Source organism: Argopecten irradians, chromosome 1 (assembly GCF_041381155.1).
Source record: "Argopecten irradians isolate NY chromosome 1, Ai_NY, whole genome shotgun sequence".
NCBI lineage: Eukaryota > Metazoa > Mollusca > Bivalvia > Pectinida > Pectinidae > Argopecten > Argopecten irradians.
Genome location: NC_091134.1, coordinates 21,885,514 through 21,907,892, shown reverse-complemented (window position 1 = coordinate 21,907,892; position 22,379 = coordinate 21,885,514). Strand labels below are relative to the sequence as shown.

The following is a 22,379-nucleotide window of genomic DNA, read 5'->3' as shown; positions in this document are numbered from 1 at the left end:
GTTCTTGTCAAATCGTATCACGAAACGTGACAGTCATTGCTCTTTAACTCTACGTGGGGTTTACATCAGAACTTGTAAATAAAAAATAAAAATATTCATGACGTAAATAACAGTAACTCTCGGAAAGAAAAGGTATCAACAACTGTGAGACTAGGAGTTTTGGGAATTCAAAACTACGTCTACAGCTGCCGTCGATTCTATTTGAACTAGCTTAAGAAGACAAAAAGGCACCTAGCAACAGAGGCACAATTTACTAGAGACGAAATATTGAAACTCATTAAACACATTTGTCGCCGAACAAAGGATATAAGATGAATTATACATACAGAATACACTATCTTACCGCATAAAACGGACGTAAACTACTCGAGACCGACTCTTATATACCTCTCAACACAATTATCCGAACAATGCCGAAAATGTACTTTGCAGTCAAATTAAAAAATGAATAGCAAATAGCAACTCTTTGTCTCCAAAGATTACTTAAAAGTTCGTTTCAACTAAAAGAAATAACTAGAAAATGTATTACAATACAGTTGTACTTTTCGAGCGTTCTCGAACTACTAAATGTTGATAAGCTGAGACACATATTCAGTTACATTCTGTTACATTGCGTCCTTTCTTAATAAAATGTAATAACAAGTTAGTTACATTTTTTCGAGCGTTCTCGAACTATGGAATATTGATATAAAAAGCTTAAGACTCATATTCAGTTATGTTTTGCTTCCTTTCATAGGCATACTTATTTGCATATTAAATCATTATTAAGAAACAAGCTATTTTTGCCCACTTTTCACCTTTAAATATTTACGATTTTATATAAGCGTTGACATTCTAAAGACAATAGTATTACAACGTATCACACAAAGAACATACTGCAGTCTCCCAAAACACTAACGCAACACAACGCTAGCATAGAAGGCCGTCATTAAATCTGACCAACCAACCAACCAATCTTGGTCCGAAGGCGTCTTATCTTGGAATTTTACCTTCAACTGCATATGGATATAACGGTATTATTACTGCCGTGAAACTAAGATAAAGACATGTAGAACACTGCCGTGCGACAGTTGTCCGACTTTGTTTGGGGAGTACAGACTTACAGGTCCTATTTATAATCAGAAGATTTAAGTTAAAGTTAAAGTGGACACCATTGTACTGGCTGTCTTCTGCCCTAAAGGTAAGTAGAACATTACAAGACGATGTATTGACGTAGATAATTGAAAGCTTTCACAACGTTTATCTGCAGGCTTACGTATTGTTCGCACTGTCCATTATCAATATTTGCTTTATTTGTACAGATATGTTTGTAAGCATATTAGTATTCACCCCGTAAACAACAACACGTGCAAACAATATATTGACTGATACGTATGGATGTGTTAAACTGGATTTAATATCCTGTCATTGGTACGAAGGGAATCGTCGCTCAGTTAGATTCGTTTAATTCGATATTGTCTAACAATGCAACAGGTATGTATATTTTAAGAAATGATTTAATAGATGTTTATTGTAAAAGCAAATATTTTTTAATATATGTTTTATTGCCCTTTTAGATTCAGCATTGTTGTATGTGTGCTTTGTTATCAATGTATAATCGTACAAGAGGGATATTTGTTAAAATGATCTAGTCCACTATCACAAGGAGAAACAATACGAATATACAGCTGATCGCTGTTTTTTCCGGGTAATCCGGCTTTATTCCGCCAACAAACCTGACACGTCCTTACATGGCATTGTTGTTAATGTAACGTTGAACTAATAAAACCAAAAGTTAACAAGACTAGGGTTAACAAAAACGGCCAGTCACTGGTACTGAAGAGTGTAATTCAGAGACAAACTGTACTTTATAGGTACTTTGGAAAGTGCAATACCTAACTGTAGTTGAAAGGTCATTAGCTTCCGGCAGAACTATGTACTATCTAAGTACAAACTCAAATCAAACACAACTGTTATGCAACAGCTCCAAGACAACAAAAACACCACTTTGGTAGATTTATGTAATAAAGCTTAAATTACTTAATCTTCTTTGTCTGACTATTTCAATGCTTGTAACACATACATGTAAGACAAACTCAATGTTTAAGTATCTCTAAATGATTTTCCTATTATCATTTTATGCCATTCTCTAGACTCGCACTACCGACAAATGTTGTCGATACTTGTGGTAACCTGTATTTTGGTGGTAACTCCAAACGAAGCCATTGGAGACCAAGTTCAGATCCACAATTCCTGGGATGGTGGTTTCCATGGCAGCTTCACGATCCACACCGACCATCAAATCATTGGTTGGACCGCTCACCTGGCCTTCAGTAAGGCAGTTCAAAGTCTCCAGGTACGTATGCGCTGAATAAAGTACAAGATCGGTCATCTTTTGTAACATAAACTACATTGATTAAAAAAATGACAATCGTTCTTTCTAATTTTAAACCTGTCGCGCGATATCTTATCTCACACGATGCTTCCGTAATTGAACACCTTTTGAAGATATTGGTAAGACATTAATATCATGTGCTTGAATCATGATTTGTTCTCATGATATCTGGCAATACATGCATAAGTGTATATTCCATTTGATGTCAGGGTAAAGCATTGTCTGCCTCTGTATCTAGAACTCAGCCTCAAGTTATTCGATTCCTACTCACAACTAATTGTACGTTGTCTAATTCAATGACGTCTATAAATACGTAATACAAGCTAATTATTATCTTTCTGAGCATTTATCATTCCGGAATTATTAAAAATAAGATACAGAGACAGAAATGTATGAAATATACTTCTTTAATATCAATTTATTACTCGTCCAACGGAAATAACAAACATATAGCTCGTTTTTTGTGTATGCAATGTCGTTATTCTTACACGAATTGGTATACATATATCTTACGAAACTTATTAATTTGAGAAAAGTTATTATTTTTGGATACCGTGCGGTATATTTTACTGATCGGTACAAAGGCTTCACTGCCATAAATATCCTCGAAGGAGAAGAAAATGAGAGCATTAGTGTTTCTTAAATCCATATAATATAAAACAAAAGAGGAGCCTGTCACTATTAATCACAGTTTGGGATAAGCCAGGATCTTACACTTTCATGAAAAAGACATTATATTACTCTTAAAGCAAAACAATTACTCTAATTATGGTTAGGGAGAGTTAAGCGGAATATTATTATGATAAATGAGGATAAGCGTTAGCTTAGAATAATACAACATATCGTATCTGTATCTTCTGGATTTAATAAAAGAATGAGATCAATGTACACTATTGGTTATAAATTAAGAAGCAATTTTTATAGTTTTGTTTAATGATTTGATAAAAATCTTTGCAAATGATAATGATTTCTCTTCAACTTATTTTGCTTTATATCTTGTATACAATTATCTCCATCGATGTCCCCTCGATGATACCATGGTCTTCATGCAATTGAAAACCTCGAACAGATGTTTTCGATTCTCGAGTCCAGACTTGTAGTAAAGGAGTAACTGTATGATAACTCGGCTGGGATACCTGGAGCCGCTAATAATTATATATACGAATGAGATGTTCAAATCATTGTATGTTTTACAGATTTTTAAAGCCATAGTGTTGTCGTCAAGCAGCGATTATCGCCATTACGTCGTTCAGAATGTTCGATGGGATGGAAACCTTACAGCACATAGCTCACTGACTGTGGACTTCACTGGTATGATTCTAGACGATCAGGCCCCAACCGGAACTGTTACCGTCACCGAGGTAACACTGGGCGGAAGTCACGTGACGACCCCGGCTACAGCAGCAGTGTCAACCACCCAGTCACCAACGAACCAGAATGTACATGGTAAATCATGTGTTCTTCATTTTCGAAGTATCGAAATTTTCTTTATGATTACACACTTTATTACTTTACTTAGAACATATATCTGTTACTCGTTGCTTTGATTTCATCCTGTTTGCAGCTCTCAACATCAAATACGATTACGCCGAAGCGATGCGATTATCGATATTGTTTTATGCTGCGCAGCGATCGGGCAAACTTCCGGCAGATAACCCCATACCTTGGCGGGGAGACTCCGCACTACAGGATGGGCAAGACGTACACACAGATCTGACGGGAGGCTGGTATGACGGTGGGTTATCAACAACTCTGATGTTTCCATCTTGTTGAAACTTCGTCTCAACCGGGAGTTAAAGACTTTTTTAAATATGCATTTTTCAATATCAGTAGCAAGTTGCCATTTACACATTTTCCAAAACATTAGAAATCTACTGTTTGCAGATTTTTTTTATAAATGGAGATGACATCAATTTGAAAATGTGTCTTTGAAAAGAGCAAATAAAACTACCATATTTTTACTTAAAAATCATTATTGCGATAGCAGTTTTAGCTGCATCGGGCTATATTTTGCTGTAATTCTTTACTAGATTCAATGTAATTGAAATATTAAGCATTAATTCTCTTTATTCTTGTATTTTAAGGTATTTTGAGCACCTTTATTTTGTTCACTAAAATATTGAAAATAAAGTTACCACTCGAACCCTTTCCTTTTTCCAATTGATCTATGATTTGCCAAATATTTTCAAAGTTTGATACCAAAACTTTTTCTATACATGGTTAAATTTGAAAACAAACCCGGCTGAAATGGTGCATTTTGAAGCGCCAAATTAAGCGGAAGGAGTAGCTTCTTTTCCTTTATGAGGAAAAAAAAGAACTTTATTAGACATAACTGCTATTTCTTTAAAGAAGTCAAAGGTTCATTAAATTCTGCACACATCCGTATACATATCAAACAACTCACTAGGATAATGTGGATTTTATAGTTCGTGTTCACGTCCAAAACTGAAAAATTATCATAAAATCCAATACATTGTCAAATACTTATCATTGAATCACACTAGCTGCAAAACGAGCACATTGAAATATGTTTTCTTCCTTTTTCTTACATGGTATGAACCTCTCTTTCCAAAAATCCATATGAGAAAATAAAGTTTAATACAGAAAAATTGGGCCACATCCTTAATGCTACATATGAGATTTTGATATGTAATTTTTTCTTCAGTAATCTATTTAAGCTTAATGAAATAAGCTGCGAAAATCGTTCAAATGCACGTTCAAACACCCATGGCGCCCTTTATAGGCATTTGCAACAATACTTAATTTATGTAATTTAATATAGCTTTTTTGCTGTATGTTTAAATGAAAACACATCTGAAGAAGCATCTTAATAATTTCTAGTATCGCTGTAAAATGTGGAAGGAAATAGTAATTCACAGTTAGGCTTATTAAAAAAATGACTACTCTCTCATTGTACTGCACTGTAGAGGCAAATATAGAATTTATTTTGAACTCATATTTTACTTTGAAAAATTAAAACATATGTATTGTAATTTTCAAATTTCAAACTTTTGTTCTTCTTATTTTGTGAGAATAAATTACGGATGGGAAACTTCTAATGGAAACCATTTCAAGCTTTTAGTTGACTATTATTCAGTAAGCTAACAGTATAAATTAGAAAAAAAAACTTCAGGAGACAAATATGTGCAAAAACAAGATCAAGAGGCATATAGGACTATTGTTCACTAGTAGTGTGGGTGGAGGTTACAAAATTAATTCAAAGTCTCTCCTTTATTACTTGCACATTTTCGCCAATGCTAGATTTGCAATTTCTAGTTTTGAATCGGTCACCATTACTGAATGAGTTTGAGAGGTTAATACAAATATTGTAATGTGCGTCAGTCTTGTTGCCCATTATCAACACTTTTGCATTATCTTCGCTGCAGGTAGGTTGTTAGAATAATACCTGTAACCTTCATCTCACGATCCCTAAAAATAGTTTTCGAACTGATTTTTTTCCCTTTTTTCCCAGACCTTATGTAGAAAGAAGGTTAAATGGTCAACAGGCAATTGGAAATATCATACGCTAGCTGCAAGACTTGTGCACCAGAGTTCTTTTTTTTCAGAAATAATTTCCGACATCTATCTTGAAACTCATGCCACCGATGGATTGTGTAACCGTACAGTAATATGACATTTCCGCACCACGAATCACCTAGGTGTTCATTCTCTGGGATTTTAGTTATCTGTTAAAGTGTTAAATTCTCATTATAATACTCTATTATTTTTTTCACACAAAACAATAATGACTATCAGGTATATGAAATAGCATCACAATCGACAATCGATTACCTTAAAAGTGCATATATCCATCTTAAAACAAGTGTTAGAATAAAACAAAAATATCCTGGTTACGAGACCTATCCCTGAATGATAGTAAAATGTCAAATTAATCTATGAGATTCTACACGTGCCCTGTATATGATTGACATCGTGTCGGGTACAGATATATGTCATAAACCGCTGTCTGACTTTTTTTTTTTTTTTTTTTTTTTGCATAACAAGTAATTTTCTACGATGACTTATTGCACCTTCAAAAGTCATGTTAATAGTTAAATATTAAATACGGCAACAGATGAAAGAAATTGATTAGAACACGTTAGGGTAGGAGGTTATTTAAGGTCAACCTCACCTGTATAAGACAATGTGTTGAGTCCTTGTACTTTGGTAGACAACAGTATGAATGTGTTATGTCTTGATATACTGAACACGCTGTACTTTAATAGTACTTCTTCACTGAAACATACTTTCAAAGGACTAGAGAAGAGACCTAGCAACAATACCAACTCGCATTTTAATGACATTCATTCATCTATATTTGATTTTTTCTGGTATCTAGAATGTTTTTTTTATTGTTTTAGCTGGTGATCTAATAAAGTTTAATTTTCCAATGGCATCAACCACCACCCTGTTAGTATGGGGCCTCGTTCGTTGGCCGGACGCCTACCAAGCAGCCGGACAACTTGACAATATGTATGACAGCGTCAAATGGCCACTGGACTACTTCCTTAAGTGTTGGAAACCAAACACCAATACATATTACGTTCAGGTTGGTCACGGCGTTAATTTTAAATGTATGTATGCAGGTCGTATTCCCTGTTTGTGGCTTCATTGATCAACTTAGCTATACCTCATGCCATCTCTACTCGTTGGCATTTTGCAATATGCCTGCATTTGGGAACAGTCACGGAAATTTGTGACATCTTTGCACTACAACTTTCCTTTGTATCTTGTGTCAACTACATGATACCGACAGAGGCAATAATATAATATATACATTTATTTCTTTGTACAATTGCATGGTACCGACAGACGCCATGACAATATCTCTGCACTCTAACACATCCTTTGTATCATGTGTCAACTACATGATACCGACAGAGGCAATGATATAATATTTACATTTATTTTTACATTTATTTCTTTGTACAATTGCATGGTACCGACAGACGCCATGACAATATTTCTGCACTCTAACACTCAATCATGCCTCGATATATATTTGACCAACCTTATCATCCACACCAACTGATTTTTATCTTGTATTTGCTCGTACATTATTTAGTTACGTGTCGAGTGACTTTAAATGTTCCACAACAACGTGCCTATTTACAGTGCGGTAATGGACATGCCGGACATGACTACTGGGGCAGAGCGGAAGACATGAATCCAAATAGACCGACGTACAAAGTCAATGCGCGGCATCCCGGAAGTGACGTGGCTGGAGAGACAGCGGCAGCCATGGCGGCGGGATCGATCGCGTTTAAATCAAAAGGTACTGTCTCAGTGAAGGTCATTTCGAATTACATCTACGTGATCTCAAATGTCAACAGAAAAGCCGTCTGAATGATGTATATAATATAATCTCAAGAAACCAAGTGTCAAAATGAGATTTTGAACAATCACGAAAGAATTGTCAGAAACTTTATTGAATAATTTGGTATGAAAATTAAATTTGAATTACCAGGATTTGTGTAAAGAAAATAGTTTTAGTTTGTTCAGTGCATTATGGTTTGTATCATGCACTTGTTGACTGCTTCAGAGTAATTCGCTGATACAAGTTAATTGACGTCGACGCAAATATTGTCAGTAAACGCGCTTTTAACCCATTTTAATAGTTAATTTACGTACACATACATCTCAATATTTTTCTGAAACTTTGAAATATGTATATCATGCACATCATATTTCAGGAGAAAAATTCATTACTGGTTTATATGTCACTCGTATCATTACGCATAGGTATAAAGTAGCACAAAACTTTTGAGTTTTAGTTTTTGTTGTAAAAATGGATTGAGTTTTAGTTTTTGTTGTAAAAATGGATCTATAGCATCACTCATGAGGATTTGAAGTCTTCGGTGTTTATTGTCTTTGTTAATATACGAACATTTTGAATTTCTGAAGTATTTAAAGGTTCTTATTCTGCTTTCAGACTCCGCCTATTCAATACAGCTTTTGACAGCTAGTAAATCCCTCTATGCATTTGCCAAAGCTCATAGGGGGAAATACTCTGACAGTGTTCCAGATGCAAATGAATTTTATGCGTAAGTTGAAGCAATTGTGTTCTGTGCAAAAATGCATGCTAATATTTTATTAGTATAATCAAATTTAATTTGACAAAGTCGTCAAAGAGCAATTGCGTGTCATTTTCATTGCAAGTTTGTGGTTCAAAGCAAACGCACATCGGATTTCAACAAGCAGTTGAATTATCTTCGCCAAATCAGAGTAATGCATCAATATTTGGCATACCTATATTTATATTGTGATTACCATAAAACAACAAAAATATTACGTACAGTGCGTATATTGGTTGTTTTAAGGGTCAATTGGAAAATTATGTTTTCGTCCATATTTTTGATAATTCTTTATTATTAAATTGACAGAGCACGTTGATGAAAACAGCATGTCGCATTTGATATATATATAATATATATATATTAAATTTTGAAAAAAAAAATAAATGGATCGTTCATTATGTACTGCGGATTTGTATTTTCATCAGTGTTTGAGGAATATAAGTTATTCCATAACATGATTTTTTTCATGTTTTCCATGAGCAAAACCAATTGATGGTTTGATAAAGTAAAAACATCAAAAAATAAAATGTATTATATTTGAAGAGGCGGTAAATTAAGGTTTGATGAAGGGGGCATGCTTATAAATATTCTAATGAAAAGCCAGTGTAATGTTATAAAACTAAAATATCATTTGGGGCAACATTGCTCCTGCCAATTATATATTGTTGTTTATTACCGTTTATAAGGAAGGGTAGGAATTGTGAGGAACTGTAACCCGAACTAAATTGTAGATATAATACATGATAAATATCACAAAGAGATCTGAACTCGTTAAACGTCTGATTATGACAGAAATTGATTCCGTATGGGACATCAGAGTTGTGGTATTGCGTATTACATTTTTTTCAAGTTTACCTTGCTTACGGCTATAGTTGATACGGATGAGGTAGAAACGATATTTAAGTAGTTGTCTCTTGAATTATGTAAAGTAAAAATACATTCTTTCAATATACCACCAACGAAGGGAACATTTTAAAATATTTTTTTTTCGGCAACAAAACGAATACGTCAGCATTTAATCATTTTGATTATGAACGAATTAATGAAGATAGGTATGGAAATATCGCACCTCGTTACCTTGCTTGTCGTTTTAAAGAGGGATTTGTTTGTTTAATTAACGTCCTATTGGCAACCAGGGCAATGTAATGACGGCCTCCTATGTATGCAATGTGTAGTGTGTATAAATTGCATAGTGTGTGTTTTGGGAGACTGCGGTATATTCGTGTTGTGTCCTCTTGTATATTGGAACATTTGCTCTTATTATACTGTTATATCACTGAAGCAGAAACTACCACTGTTGTATAGACTATGGTGTGTCTCTACCAGGGGACATAATCCAGAGCCTACCTCACTGGCGCGAGCGCTCAACAGAAGACCAAAAGTGAGGTCATGTTAAGGGAGACGTTATGATGAATAATGGTTGTTAGGGAGGAGAGAAAAGACAATATCCTAAATTTAGTCGCCTTTTACGATCATGTAATAGGGACAGAAGGTAAAATGCTTAAGACTTGTGTAATGTAGTAATGTTTGTTTGAGTATTTAACGTCCTAACGTCAAAAATTACAAAACACAAAAGGAATTACGAATGTTTATAGATCCAGTGGGTATGAGGACGAACTTTGTACTGCCGCTGCCTGGCTGTACAAAGCAACAAACCAGACTCATTATCTCAATGACGCTAAACATTTCTACGACTCTGACACAGCCTATGGTCTCTCCTGGGACGATAAACAAATATCCTGTCAGGTAGGTAGCGTCTCCATGTATCATCCTAATACCAAGGATACTAATTGATTTTAGTGATATTATGTAACAACAACATATGATGTATTACATAACGATATTAACCTTGAGTTTGTGGAATAACAAATGATTTACAGACATATCGGAATCAAAAGATATTTTCTGTGAGTCCATAAAGCGGCTTACAGCATTACGATTAGCGATCAAACAATTAAAAATAATTTGCTGCAATCCATCGTAAGCAGCTGTTTATTAGTTTTTAAACCAATTATGAAAGTCTGGAATACTTATTTGTTTCATTGCGTTATATATGCAATACTTCCGTAGCTTTGGATGAAAGTAATGGAAGATATATACCTTCCATTCCCTCCTTAAATATTTACATGATAATCAAAAGTTATTTATAATAGTATTAATTGTCAATTAGTCTCAGACTAACAAACGTCTTACTTTCGTATTGGGTAAAAATAATTACAGAAATAAGAATATTCCATTACAATAATCTTATGAATAATAGCCTCCAAGAAAATATGAGTTATTCACAATGACCATCGATAAAATGTACACTTGATACTCTCAGCTGAAACCACCTACCTATCGTGAAATAAGATTAGAACAGCAGTTTCCAGTTTATTTTGACATATTGAAATAATTACGCTTTTATCTCAACTGTTATACACGAACGAAATATCTGCATATCGCCGGTATCGCCTACATCAGTTTCTATGTACAAATCAAATAACGTAAGAGTCTCCTTCATCAAAAAATAAAATTTCCACTGCGTCATTGATAACTTTCTCATAAATCATAATGATCACAGTATCCCGTCTTTACATTACCCTTTGGGGGCAGGTATCGATTGCGATGTCATTACTCTGTGAGTGAAATTATTAAAAAAAGCAATATACGATTACTATATTCCGCCTTTACATTCCCCCTTGGGGGAGGTACCGATTTTGACGTGATTACTTCGCGATTGAAAAATATGAAGAAAATCATACGATCACAATATTTGGTCTTAAATTTAAAAAATCAGAAAAAATATAACTTTACAACCACACGAACATGATGCAATGATGATTATCTATCCACAAGAACAGATAACTCTGCCAATACTGACACCAATCTGCTTCAGATCCTACTGTGGGAGTTAACGGGAGATACTCGGTACAAAACAAGTGTCCAGAACTTCCTACACAGTTACATGCCTGGTGGAACTGTCCCTTACACACCGTGCGGCCTCGTCTTCAGGGCAAAGTGGGGATCTCTGGCATTTGCAGGTATCAGATAAACCTATATAATTGGTAGTCAAATGGAGCTTAAATTTACCTTCAAGGTACTTCAAGTTGTTTATGTTTTTTCTTTTTTTTTATTCAAACTTTCCCTCTTTGTTGAGCATAAATGCAGAGAGGGAAATCTATGTTCAGCGACTGTACACCATATTTCTGAATTGAGTCTCCTTGATATAGCCATACTAGAGTTTTCCTTGGAATATTATCCAATTCCAATCCGTTGTCAAACATAGCGAGCAGAGCCAGGTGTGAACTCATTCATCCCCTTTTCTAAATTCTGAACACTTGTTTCTTAGTAAAAATTACTTTATCAGTAGTAGATATTTTTCTAAACCTATACTTAGCGTTGTGTTCGATTTTTCAATTTTAAGTCTCCATGGTGCTAAGACAAAAAACAACTGTGTGAAGCATTTCATTTTTTGATGTTTGTTCGAGGAAGACACATTGCTTTTTGGCTTTAACTGAACTTTTTATTTTTTGAAACCCCAAGAGAGATTTTGTGATTTTATCTTAAACATATATGTTGGTACACTTTGTCATGTGGTATGCTTCAAAGTGATTCAAAAGTGATGGATAAGAAAAAAATTCATCTATTTTATCGGTCAATATCAAAAGAAATGATATTACTTTAATTAAACATGCCTTTAACTTCACTCCCTATTTTTTGAAACCTCAAGAGAAATTTTGAAATAATATTTTAAACATATATATTTGTACACATTGTCATGTGATATGGTTCAAAGTGATTCAAAAATTATAGTATCTATTTTTATTGGTAAATATCAAAATAAACGCTTATACTTTTATTAACCATCACAAGAGGTTTGAAATTTGATATAAATCGTAAAGCAGAATCATGTACAAGTGTTCTCTGAATCGTGCAAAATGCACTTAACTGCTAAAACGAACTTAACGCATCATCAGTGATTATCAAAACGTCCTATACAAGGATAACCTTCAAGTGAAATAATGATAATATTAATATTTTATGTTGGTTTTATCTAAAATCTCTTAGATAGCTTTGGTATTTTCATATCAGCTAATGCTGCCTTCGTGGCTCTGATGGCCGCGGAGGATGGAATTGGCGGGGACGAATACAAGACGTGGGCTCTGTCACAGATCGACTACGCCCTCGGGGACAACAATCATAACTTCAGCTACGAGATAGGATTCGGCTCTCACTACCCTGTCAAGCCTCACCACGTGGGCAGGTAGGTAACGGACTCACATTTACTCCTTGATACAACATTTAGCAATAGGGTTGAGTCATGATAGATTTAGTTGATAGGACTGATGGCAAACCGATTGCATGGTCGTCAATCTAGAGTATTTGGTTGAAAACTCACGATTTTTTCAGTTAGAATCATCTACGAAGACTTTAATATATCGCTATAATGGAAGATTTCTGCTGCACATACTAAGTCATATATGTAACAAGAAGCCTAATGCTCTGTCTACGCGTTAAACGTCACCACACGAAAAATCAATAAATATTACAAAACATCAAAAAATTTGAATATGACAAAAGTATTTGTTAAATCTACAAATGAAACACACTAAAAGATAAAGATATTTTTCTTTTAAAAGAACTATGATTAAATTAGAAGTTAGTACGTAATACAATATTTTTATAAAGATATCGGGGGTGGGGGGAAGGGCCACTTAACTTGGTTACACAATTCCTGCGTTCGGAAGTTGTCAAACTCGTTTTGTAGGAGAGATGCTTCGAAACATGGCATCTTCGAGTCATGATGCGATGTCAACCAGATACCACAGGTGTAAATAAGAATGTCATGAGAGGTTGTATTCAGAAACAAGTAAATATACCTTTATTAATCCGTCCCCATATATATATTTAACACATAGGCAATTGGACAGTACTAATTAACTAAAAGTTATCAGTGCTACGGTGCTGGGGTAGGGAAAACGAAGGGTTTGCTTGAATTGGGTAATGGAAAATTATTTTTTATTTTTCAACCATACGTAAACGAGAGATTTGTTGATAAGGCGAAGTCGGTCATCTTAATAAACACAATATTAGTTTGAGTATATCATTAATATACGAATAGAGATAAGATCAATTTTGAGATGAGCAATAAAATAGTACTGATGGATACATTTCTATTCACAATACCTTTTGAGCGACTAATGATATTTTAAACCGTATCAAAATGTTGTATTGCATTAGGGTTACCACAGAGTGAAATGTTAACATGATAGTCATTGGGTAGATTTCTAAAACACAGATTTATTTTTGTTGGTAATTTGGACAATGGAGAAGGAAATGTTCTGAAGTTCCATCAGATTGTTTACATGATCAGCGAAGACTAACCACCAGATTGCATTAATATAGATAATACGAGTTTGGGGAACTGCAATGCATTCTAAGACGGGTTGGTGATTCTGGTTATGTCAAATTTTACAAAGATAATTGTAGAGAGAGGAGGCTGGAATATCTGTATTTGGGATTTTTTCGAGAAAAATATTAGACAGATTAAATTTTACGAAATTTATCAAATAGATTCAAATGTTCAATTAACCAATTTAAAATATATATATATTCCACAATTAAATGAACACGAAATACACTTATCATGGTCAATGAGAGGAAACTAGTGTAAATGCTCGCTCGCACTCGTACTAATTCTTCAAACATTTGGCAAATTATGCAGTAAACTATTAAAATTGTTTATGCATGGACATACAAAGAATTTACGATACTGATGGGTACACCTCTACAAGTCGTAATTAATGATAATCACGGTGTAACAACAAGACTTCATTAACTTAATTCTAGCATTATTATATTTATGACCTACTTTCACTGACTAAGGTTATTAACACATTATACGCTTAGAAATTAATGAACACATACATATCTCCTTATGCGTTCAGATATATAATTCGCTTTTGAGGCCTTGATTAATTACTTTAGCTCAGACAAGGAATGCACATTATCAGTTTATATTGTGGCTGATATCGGCCATATCACAATGTTTCCTTCGTTTGACTCATTTGTCGCACTGTCACTTTTCGCTTTGCGAAATTGTCGCTCTGCGCATGGCACATTGTCGCACTGTCGTATGGCGGGGTTGCCAATGCGACAGCTCGATATGGCCGAAATAAACCACCATATTATTATTACGTATTAATGATGATGTTCCTGGTAATTTACAGAAGGTCATTTGTACTAACTTTGAGAGGCTGCAGTATGCTTGTGGTGTAATAGTAGGACGCCTGTTTATAGTTCTATTTTACTGAAACATGAATCACAGAACAAGTATACATCATCAGTTGTTTATTGTCTAAATATAAGTGATTTATTTTGTTTTACTTTTAAAATGTTTAGTGGTTTTTTTATTAAAAGGATGGGGAAAATATTGAAACGATCAACAAGATTAGTTTTGATTTTATTGTTTTGATAGCTATTACAGTATTTGCGCATACCTGAGGTGGTGACAAACTTGTATGGAAGACAGTGGTTTTTGTTATTATTTTATCATACTTCACATTATCGCAGACTTCCCTATTAAACACCGTTCCATATTATTGATATTTGATTTATTCACGTAAAATCTATGTCCATTATCTTAAATCCAGAGTAAACAAACGAATAATTGTTTTAAAAATCAGCTCCGACAGATTCCTTTATTTCCCCCATTTTTGTGCTGGAGATGTCGCTATCTTTTCACGTAGCCATTATCACTTCACGGATAGTTAAACACTAAAAATTATTTAGTTAACACGGAAAGCCCATTACGAGATCCCATTTAGATGTGCGAAGATGCTTTGAAGAATTATTTCCTGGAATCAGTGGTATGTCTCCAGTTTCAAAATCTCATTCACACAGATAATCTTTTGGATTAACTTAGTTTTCCTTTTGTTATATGATTAAGTCTGCATATACGCTTTCTTATAATTTGATGAACTGGGATTTCAATACATCATTCGAAGAACATTGCAATCGGTGCCCTAAAAGTACAGATAATCACAAGTGTATTGATGTTAACATGTGGTGATGCGTTCATAAATGCATTAATGCAAGACTTTTAAGTGTAATTTAAAATTTTGCCGGGCAGTACCACAATTTTAGTTCATTATCGTTTCCATTATATATCGCTTATTTATATGCATTACATAATCAACTATAATGACTGCTAAAGCCTGCCCTGAATAAATGTACTTTTCGTTAACAACACTTGCTTCAAGAACAGGAGAAGACTAATACATTTACTTGTGGGAAACGTATGGTTACATATTGTTCACCTGCTTCATTATGAAAGTAATAAACCCTTTGATTCAGAATCTGAATTATATGAACAAAGTGTAGATGAATAAGAAAAGACAATGAGGATAACGATTGATGATATGGATGAGAACAATGACAAGAATGAGTATGACGATAGTATTGACGTTAATAGCGATAATGTTGTCAAGACTTTGAAACGAAAACGTTGCGAATTATATCTACGTAAAAAATAAAAAAAAAATGAAAGAAAATTAAAAATGAGCCTTGTTGGTACTCATTTTACGCTGTGTTATAACTGTTATATTTTTCATGCTGAAAATGATGTACAATGCTGTAAGACTGATATGCTGAAAGAAAAAAATGAAATCGAAAAATGTATGCAATATCTCATTAACAAGAACTTAAATGATCAATAACAATTCATCCTTCACAGGTGAATTACCTATCCGACATATTGTATCGTTCCTATTTAAAAGGAACCCTTTGGGTTCTTATGTGCAATCAAATGATAGTGCAGGTTTTAAATGTCATTATTTTTACATTAGCTCTGTTGAACGACGGTATAATTCCATTCGGTGCCTTTAATTATGAGTAGGCGTATGCAATGAATTGACTTTGCACTCTTACAATGGAAACATTTAACAGCGCCCCTTCACTTAAAGAGAAATAATTTCCACATTCACTTCTTTTTTAAAGCTTTTTTATAATTCTGATTTCCCAGTTGGATGAATTCTAATTAATTGAGTCATTTGATAATGGCTGAAAAGAGTAACATTATTCAAGAACAATATTTTTATCTTTCTGATTGTCATCGCCATTTGTGCTGTCATGAGTAAATACTATGATTAAAGATAATATAAGATTCCGTTGTGGAACAAAATAATGATACAAATTACAGATAGATACAGAGAGATAGATTTCACGCATTCAGTTAACACAGTAAGAAATAGGTCGAGGATATTCAATTTCAAGAAGCAACGCCTCTCCTCTCCGAAATTATGTAAGATATATGTAATGTCCAATACAATATATTAACTACGAGATTTTTGTTGACGATGGGTGCCTTTCCCAAGGCATACAATATGAAATTTCCGTTGGTACTATTTATATCATTTTAGAAGGAACGCTGGCCATGTTAAATTATTTTAAATTGTCTTTTCAATGAAGAGCAAATTATATTTCATATTTGCTGTTGCCAATACTTTTTGGCACACATTTAATGCTGTCCATGTTTGAATGGATGGTTTGGTAAAATATTATTTCGTCCAGACTCAGATTATATCTACAAATGTATATCATCGTCAATGTAAAACTGTTTTTCTTTATTTGTCTTTGATAGATTTCTTTTTAATTTTCTTTACGAGTGATAAATGCTGATAAGAGTATTAAAGAGATCGTGTATTGGTAAAAGGGAAAAAATCTACTTTGTTCCACATCTTTTGATTTTTTTAAATAACTGCAAAACTGTTATTGTTTGTATTGAATCTTGAATTGAAGGGCATACAGTGTATTTGCAAGGAATAACTACCAAGAAAAAATTTGTTCGAAGTGATAATTTAAATATCCAAAGTAGTCCTTGGAAGTCTTGCAATTGATACCCACATAATATGGTTTAAATTAATTTTATTTTCTATATGAGGTAATTTGATATTCGATTGAATGTTCCTTTGAAACACTGCAAAATAGCTTCTAAGTCATGCTGCTCCATTCAATGTATGAACTTACCTGGTCATGTCATCAGAGGTTAACAGGTCTGCTTCTCGTTAAGGAATCAAAACGATTATATAACACGTACACTAGACCTGTATGATAGACGCTACTTCATAGAAAAAGATACATGCCACGAGGGTCATTGTGCTTAAACATCTTGCAAACGTACTTTTTAACAACATTAAATAACGTAAGCAAATTTCTATATCCGTTGATTAACTTATATGCAACTCTCATAGGCTTGACGATATACGTACATAATTGACGTATATTTTGCTTAATATTTATCAGCTGTTAACTGAAATAATAGATTATACAGTTACCGCCAGTTGAATGAAAGGTTTAATGACTCAATGTAGAAGTAAATAAACGTATTTCTGCTGACTGCTAATAGTCTTTTTATCATTTATTAAATATGGAGTACACAGAACCAAAACATTATCTCTAAAGCATTCAACGCCCTTCAGGAATTTTTGCACTTAAATGTAATTAATGACAAATGTTGTTGTTATTCTAAATAACATTTATGGGAAGACATGTAGAATCCCTAGCAGTAATTATCGTATAAACAACTTCAAAATACAATATCGGAATAAGCCAAGTTCATTTTGAAAAGGTTTTAAAAAATGTTATTTTCCAATAATAATGCATGTATTTCCGTTTAGCGGGAATCAATGGTAGCTCAAATCCAATCACACCGCGTCATTGAATAAACCAACCGAGTTTGAGATTTCACGTTAAAATAATTAGAGCATACATTTTGACGTCAGCAGAACAAGTATATATAATAAGATAGTAGAAACGTTCGCGTATCATTACAACTTAATATAATCAAAACTAATATATCTGTGAATGTATAACTGATGATTTACTTCTCATTTTGAGAACGATTGATTCTGACAAACGTTTCTTTATTCAATTCGAACCATTCAAGGAAGAGTACCAAGCCATCTTTAATCTTATCCTTATTACAATCTCACAAGAGTTAATCATCTATCGCACTTACGCAAATCATTTTCGCCTGAGGGTTTTTTCCTGGAAATGTATTTACCTCCATATATCTGAGATAAATCTGAATGACATTAACTCGGTTGTCTAGATGAAGCAACGGTGTTGTCTAAGATGCTGATTTGACTGGGCCAGCACGTCTCGCTGTGTATCTATTATCTCCGTTTCGTTGTCTGTGATTACAAGTCTATATTACTAAGAAGTCCCTACCAATAAGATTACCAATCGTGCAAAATCTTCAATCATGTTGGTAATCTTTTAATCCGAATGACAGCAGCACGGCATTAATCATACCCAGCCTAGAGAGCGCAATTTCCGCAGTCCATGAGAAATATAGAAGATGTAACAGCGCATTGTTTTACCTGACGACTCGTTGGCAAATATGGTATTTAAAGAACCGATAATATCTTTTTCGTTTCATATGTATCACTATCCTGAATATTGTTCCACTGACTTATTCCTAAAACTGTATGCTATCACACTAGCTATACTGTCGCTGATTAACATGTTACAATTTGAAAATCGTTATTCGCCAATACAAACACAGCAAAATAATAAGATATTCTTAGATCTTTTACGAAGATAACTCTCGTTATGACGTCCATACATTGTAAGTGCTTCCTTCAGGGTAGATATGGTTCAAGATTATTCTGACTGATGTCCGGGCAATAACTAAGGTCAATGAAAGACGGTTCTATAACGTGTGTGATCTAGTGTTTTGTCGTTAATTCGAGGTTTTTATTCGTGACGCTGTAAATCAACGAGAAATTAGCAGCGTTTTATTTTATTCATTTTATCTACAATTGAACTTCATCATTATTTTAATATTATTTAAGATAATTTTTTATCCTTTAATTCTCTGACATATATCATATGTACATCTACGTGATAATCTAATAAAAAAAACCGCTACAACTACAGTTTTAGTTGATAAAAGTACCATATCCAAGTTAGTGCTAGGTTTACACTATGTTCCCGGCGGCCACGGCAGCCCCGTTTCAGACCACCGTGGACAAAACTTGGTGACCGCAAGACAACGTGAGACAACGCAAAAGGACGTGATAGACAAACGTGAGCGGCCGTGGTTACCGTGGGTGCCGTGCTAGATTTTTAAACTGTCAAAAAATTTGCCACGGCAGTCACGGTACAGATGGTGAACGCCACAGGACGTAATAAAACGGGGTTGACGTAACAAAACGAAACAGTGCGTATGAGGCCGTAACAAAACTTCCAGTCGGTCCGTGGTGGAACGGGCAGCAATCTCGTTCCCGGAATCTCACAATGATTTCAAGTTTTGTGACGTTCTGCTGCGTTTTTTCCACGTTTTATCACGGTTGATGCAGATTGGCTGCACGTTTTCTGTCGTTTTATTCAGGTTTGTCAAGGTTTTGACGGCAAGCCAAGGTGGATGATAGCCGTTTCGATGCGTTCTGTCAAGGCACATAACGGCTTGTAGCGGTTGAAAGCCCGACGTGATACGGCATGTTACGTCTTATTAGGTCTTACGTTGCAAGCAATATATGATGGAGTATCATTGCCTGACCTGGTACATATTCACTACTTCATGGAATTATTTGTATAAATAAATAGAAATAGTCATTATAAAACAAATTTAAATCATCAAATTATACCAAAACTATTATTGCAGAAGGCAGATTAAGTGAGAACCATTACAGAAAAAAATATTTGCATAGAAACATTTGGCTATAATAATTATATATCTATACCAAATATAGTTAATATTTTCATTCTTTTAACGCATTTTGTAATCAAAACGTGTTTGAAATGACATATTCGGCAATAGATATTGTTTCATTTGCTCCGAAAAAGCCCGGCAACAGACTTTCATCCCTAGTAAGCCTTGGTGGACCGTGAAAAACGTATCGGAGTTTGATCAAAACGTGTGACACGTAGCAGACCTCATCAGATCGTAACAGGCCTAGAGAGAACGTATTGGTATCCTTGATAGACCGTGCTAAAGCCGTAGTGTACCTTTAACGTCCGGGAACAACTCTTTCCCCTATATCCACGGTCCATCACGTTATCCGTAAAAGACCGTGACAAAACTTCACAAGACCTAGCTCAACTTGAATACAGAGACAAAAATAGCCAAAATTCTACGGCGCACAACGTTTCGGGCAAACGGGGCGACCGTGGTCGCCGGGAACATAATGTAAACCTAGCATTAATGAGTGTATTCTGAACGCCAATGACAGCTAAGGAGGTATCATTACAGGACGTGGGTTTCGAACTTGAAAACCAGATGTAGATGTCTAGCGGGTATACGTCAGAACACCTGAAACACTCGGCATTTACTTATACTATCCGTTTGTTTAAAATCGGTTGTTGCCCTTAGATGAAGAAGTACAATATATAAAAAGTATGGCATTTCTTTTTATGAAGGTATTTAACTTAGACTTTGACTTTGTAGTTCATGTCCAAGTCCTCCAGCCACGTGCGACTGGGACGCGTTCGATTCACATTCACCGAATCCGCACATTCTGTATGGTGCCTTAGTTGGTGGACCAGGTCGCCATGACGACTATACTGATGACAGGAAGGACTATGTGAAGAACGAAGTCGCTTGTGATTACAATAGTGGATTTCAATCAGCGTTAGCAGGTAAGTCATTTATTTACCGCATAACTGGCCGGGCTGCCATTAAACGGTGTATGATATGTATTGCTACATTAAAGTGACGTCAAAATTATAACGACGTCATAATCGATGTGTTACGTCGACATATTGTATCGATAAACACTACATCCGTGAAGGTGATTTCTTACCTTTATATAATACTAGTTATATATGTTACAATTAGAAACACATGGCTATGTAAGAAGAGGATTAATTGAACACTCTCCATAATGGTATAGGCATATCAAATAAAATGTTTTTAATAATATTTTAATTAGCCAAATACATTACAATCATGACAGGCCCCAACAACAAGTTCAATTGTTTATTGGAATATGGCGACTTATACCTGTATCAATAAAAAAGTAAAGGTTTATTTGTTCGAAACATACAATGCATGAATGCAAAAAATAATTTTCGCAAACATTATATTCAGTATACACTGACTGTCCATGTGAGAGTATTTTTTATTCAAAATTTGTAATTTGCAACAATATAATCAAACACTTCTGAAGTTTCCAGTATATTCCATCAGTCATACGCTTTTATGATATCTTAGTGATTAATGTAGGTTCTTGTTCACATCTTGTTTCATTATTTGTATGAAGATAATAATAAATCGGAGTTATCAGTCTCTTTAATGATGAGAAATTACCTGTTGTTTTATAAATGTCAGATCATTTTCTAGATTACAGGAAAAGTACACCAATGTTTTAGTCTCCCTAGCACTGTATTTGAATTATCACTCATTAATGTCTACTCTCCTTTATTCCTGATAGGAGATTTATCGCAGCCTTGGAGATCTGAGGACTACTGATAACGCTCAAAGACGTTATACAATTCACAAGAGTATCCCTCTCCGTCTCTAGATTGCCTGACGCAATCGATGGCAAACAATTCGGATGTTATTTACGACAGGAAATATCTGATGAGGAATATCATAAAATAAAATAAAAACTATAAATGTTCACTGATTTACTTTCTGATTTCAGGATTGGTGCACTTTGCGCTACAGCACGATCTGCCGGCGGCTCCTACACTCCGATGCAAGCATCGTAAAAGGCATCGCCATTGACAGGAAGGCTGTCAGAGATACGAGATAAACTATCGCCGATCCTAAAGCTTTGTCATTTAGCTCTCACAATTAACTCATAACTGCACTACAGGTCAGACAAAAAATAAAATGGCCGCGTCTCGTTATTTTTGATACTGCGTTATCTTTTGTTACGTTGCACAATGCGTTGGGTGATGGATGAGGCATGGCCGAGCACCAGTTGTTTGTAACACTA

The 22,379-nt window shown here is 34.6% G+C and overlaps 1 protein-coding gene across 2 annotated transcripts; it reads left to right on the top strand.

Moving 5' to 3' along the window:
* Positions 1–1,039: 1,039 nt before the first annotated feature.
* On the top strand, positions 1,040–22,290 carry LOC138320778 (uncharacterized). Of its 2 annotated transcripts, none has more exons than XM_069263993.1 (12): positions 1,040–1,180; positions 2,133–2,335; positions 3,571–3,820; positions 3,939–4,109; positions 6,736–6,923; positions 7,490–7,649; positions 8,307–8,418; positions 10,047–10,197; positions 11,330–11,474; positions 12,526–12,697; positions 20,885–21,075; positions 22,083–22,290. In XM_069263993.1, the coding sequence occupies exons 2-12, from the start codon at positions 2,150–2,152 to the stop codon at positions 22,163–22,165; spliced, it is 1,809 nt and encodes a 602-aa protein (XP_069120094.1). In that variant the 5' UTR covers positions 1,040–1,180; positions 2,133–2,149; the 3' UTR covers positions 22,166–22,290. The 2 variants fall into 2 exon arrangements, with proteins under 2 accessions (XP_069120094.1, XP_069120102.1); XM_069264001.1 differs by lacking the exon at positions 1,040–1,180 and adding an exon at positions 1,219–1,473.
* Positions 22,291–22,379: the final 89 nt, after the last annotated feature.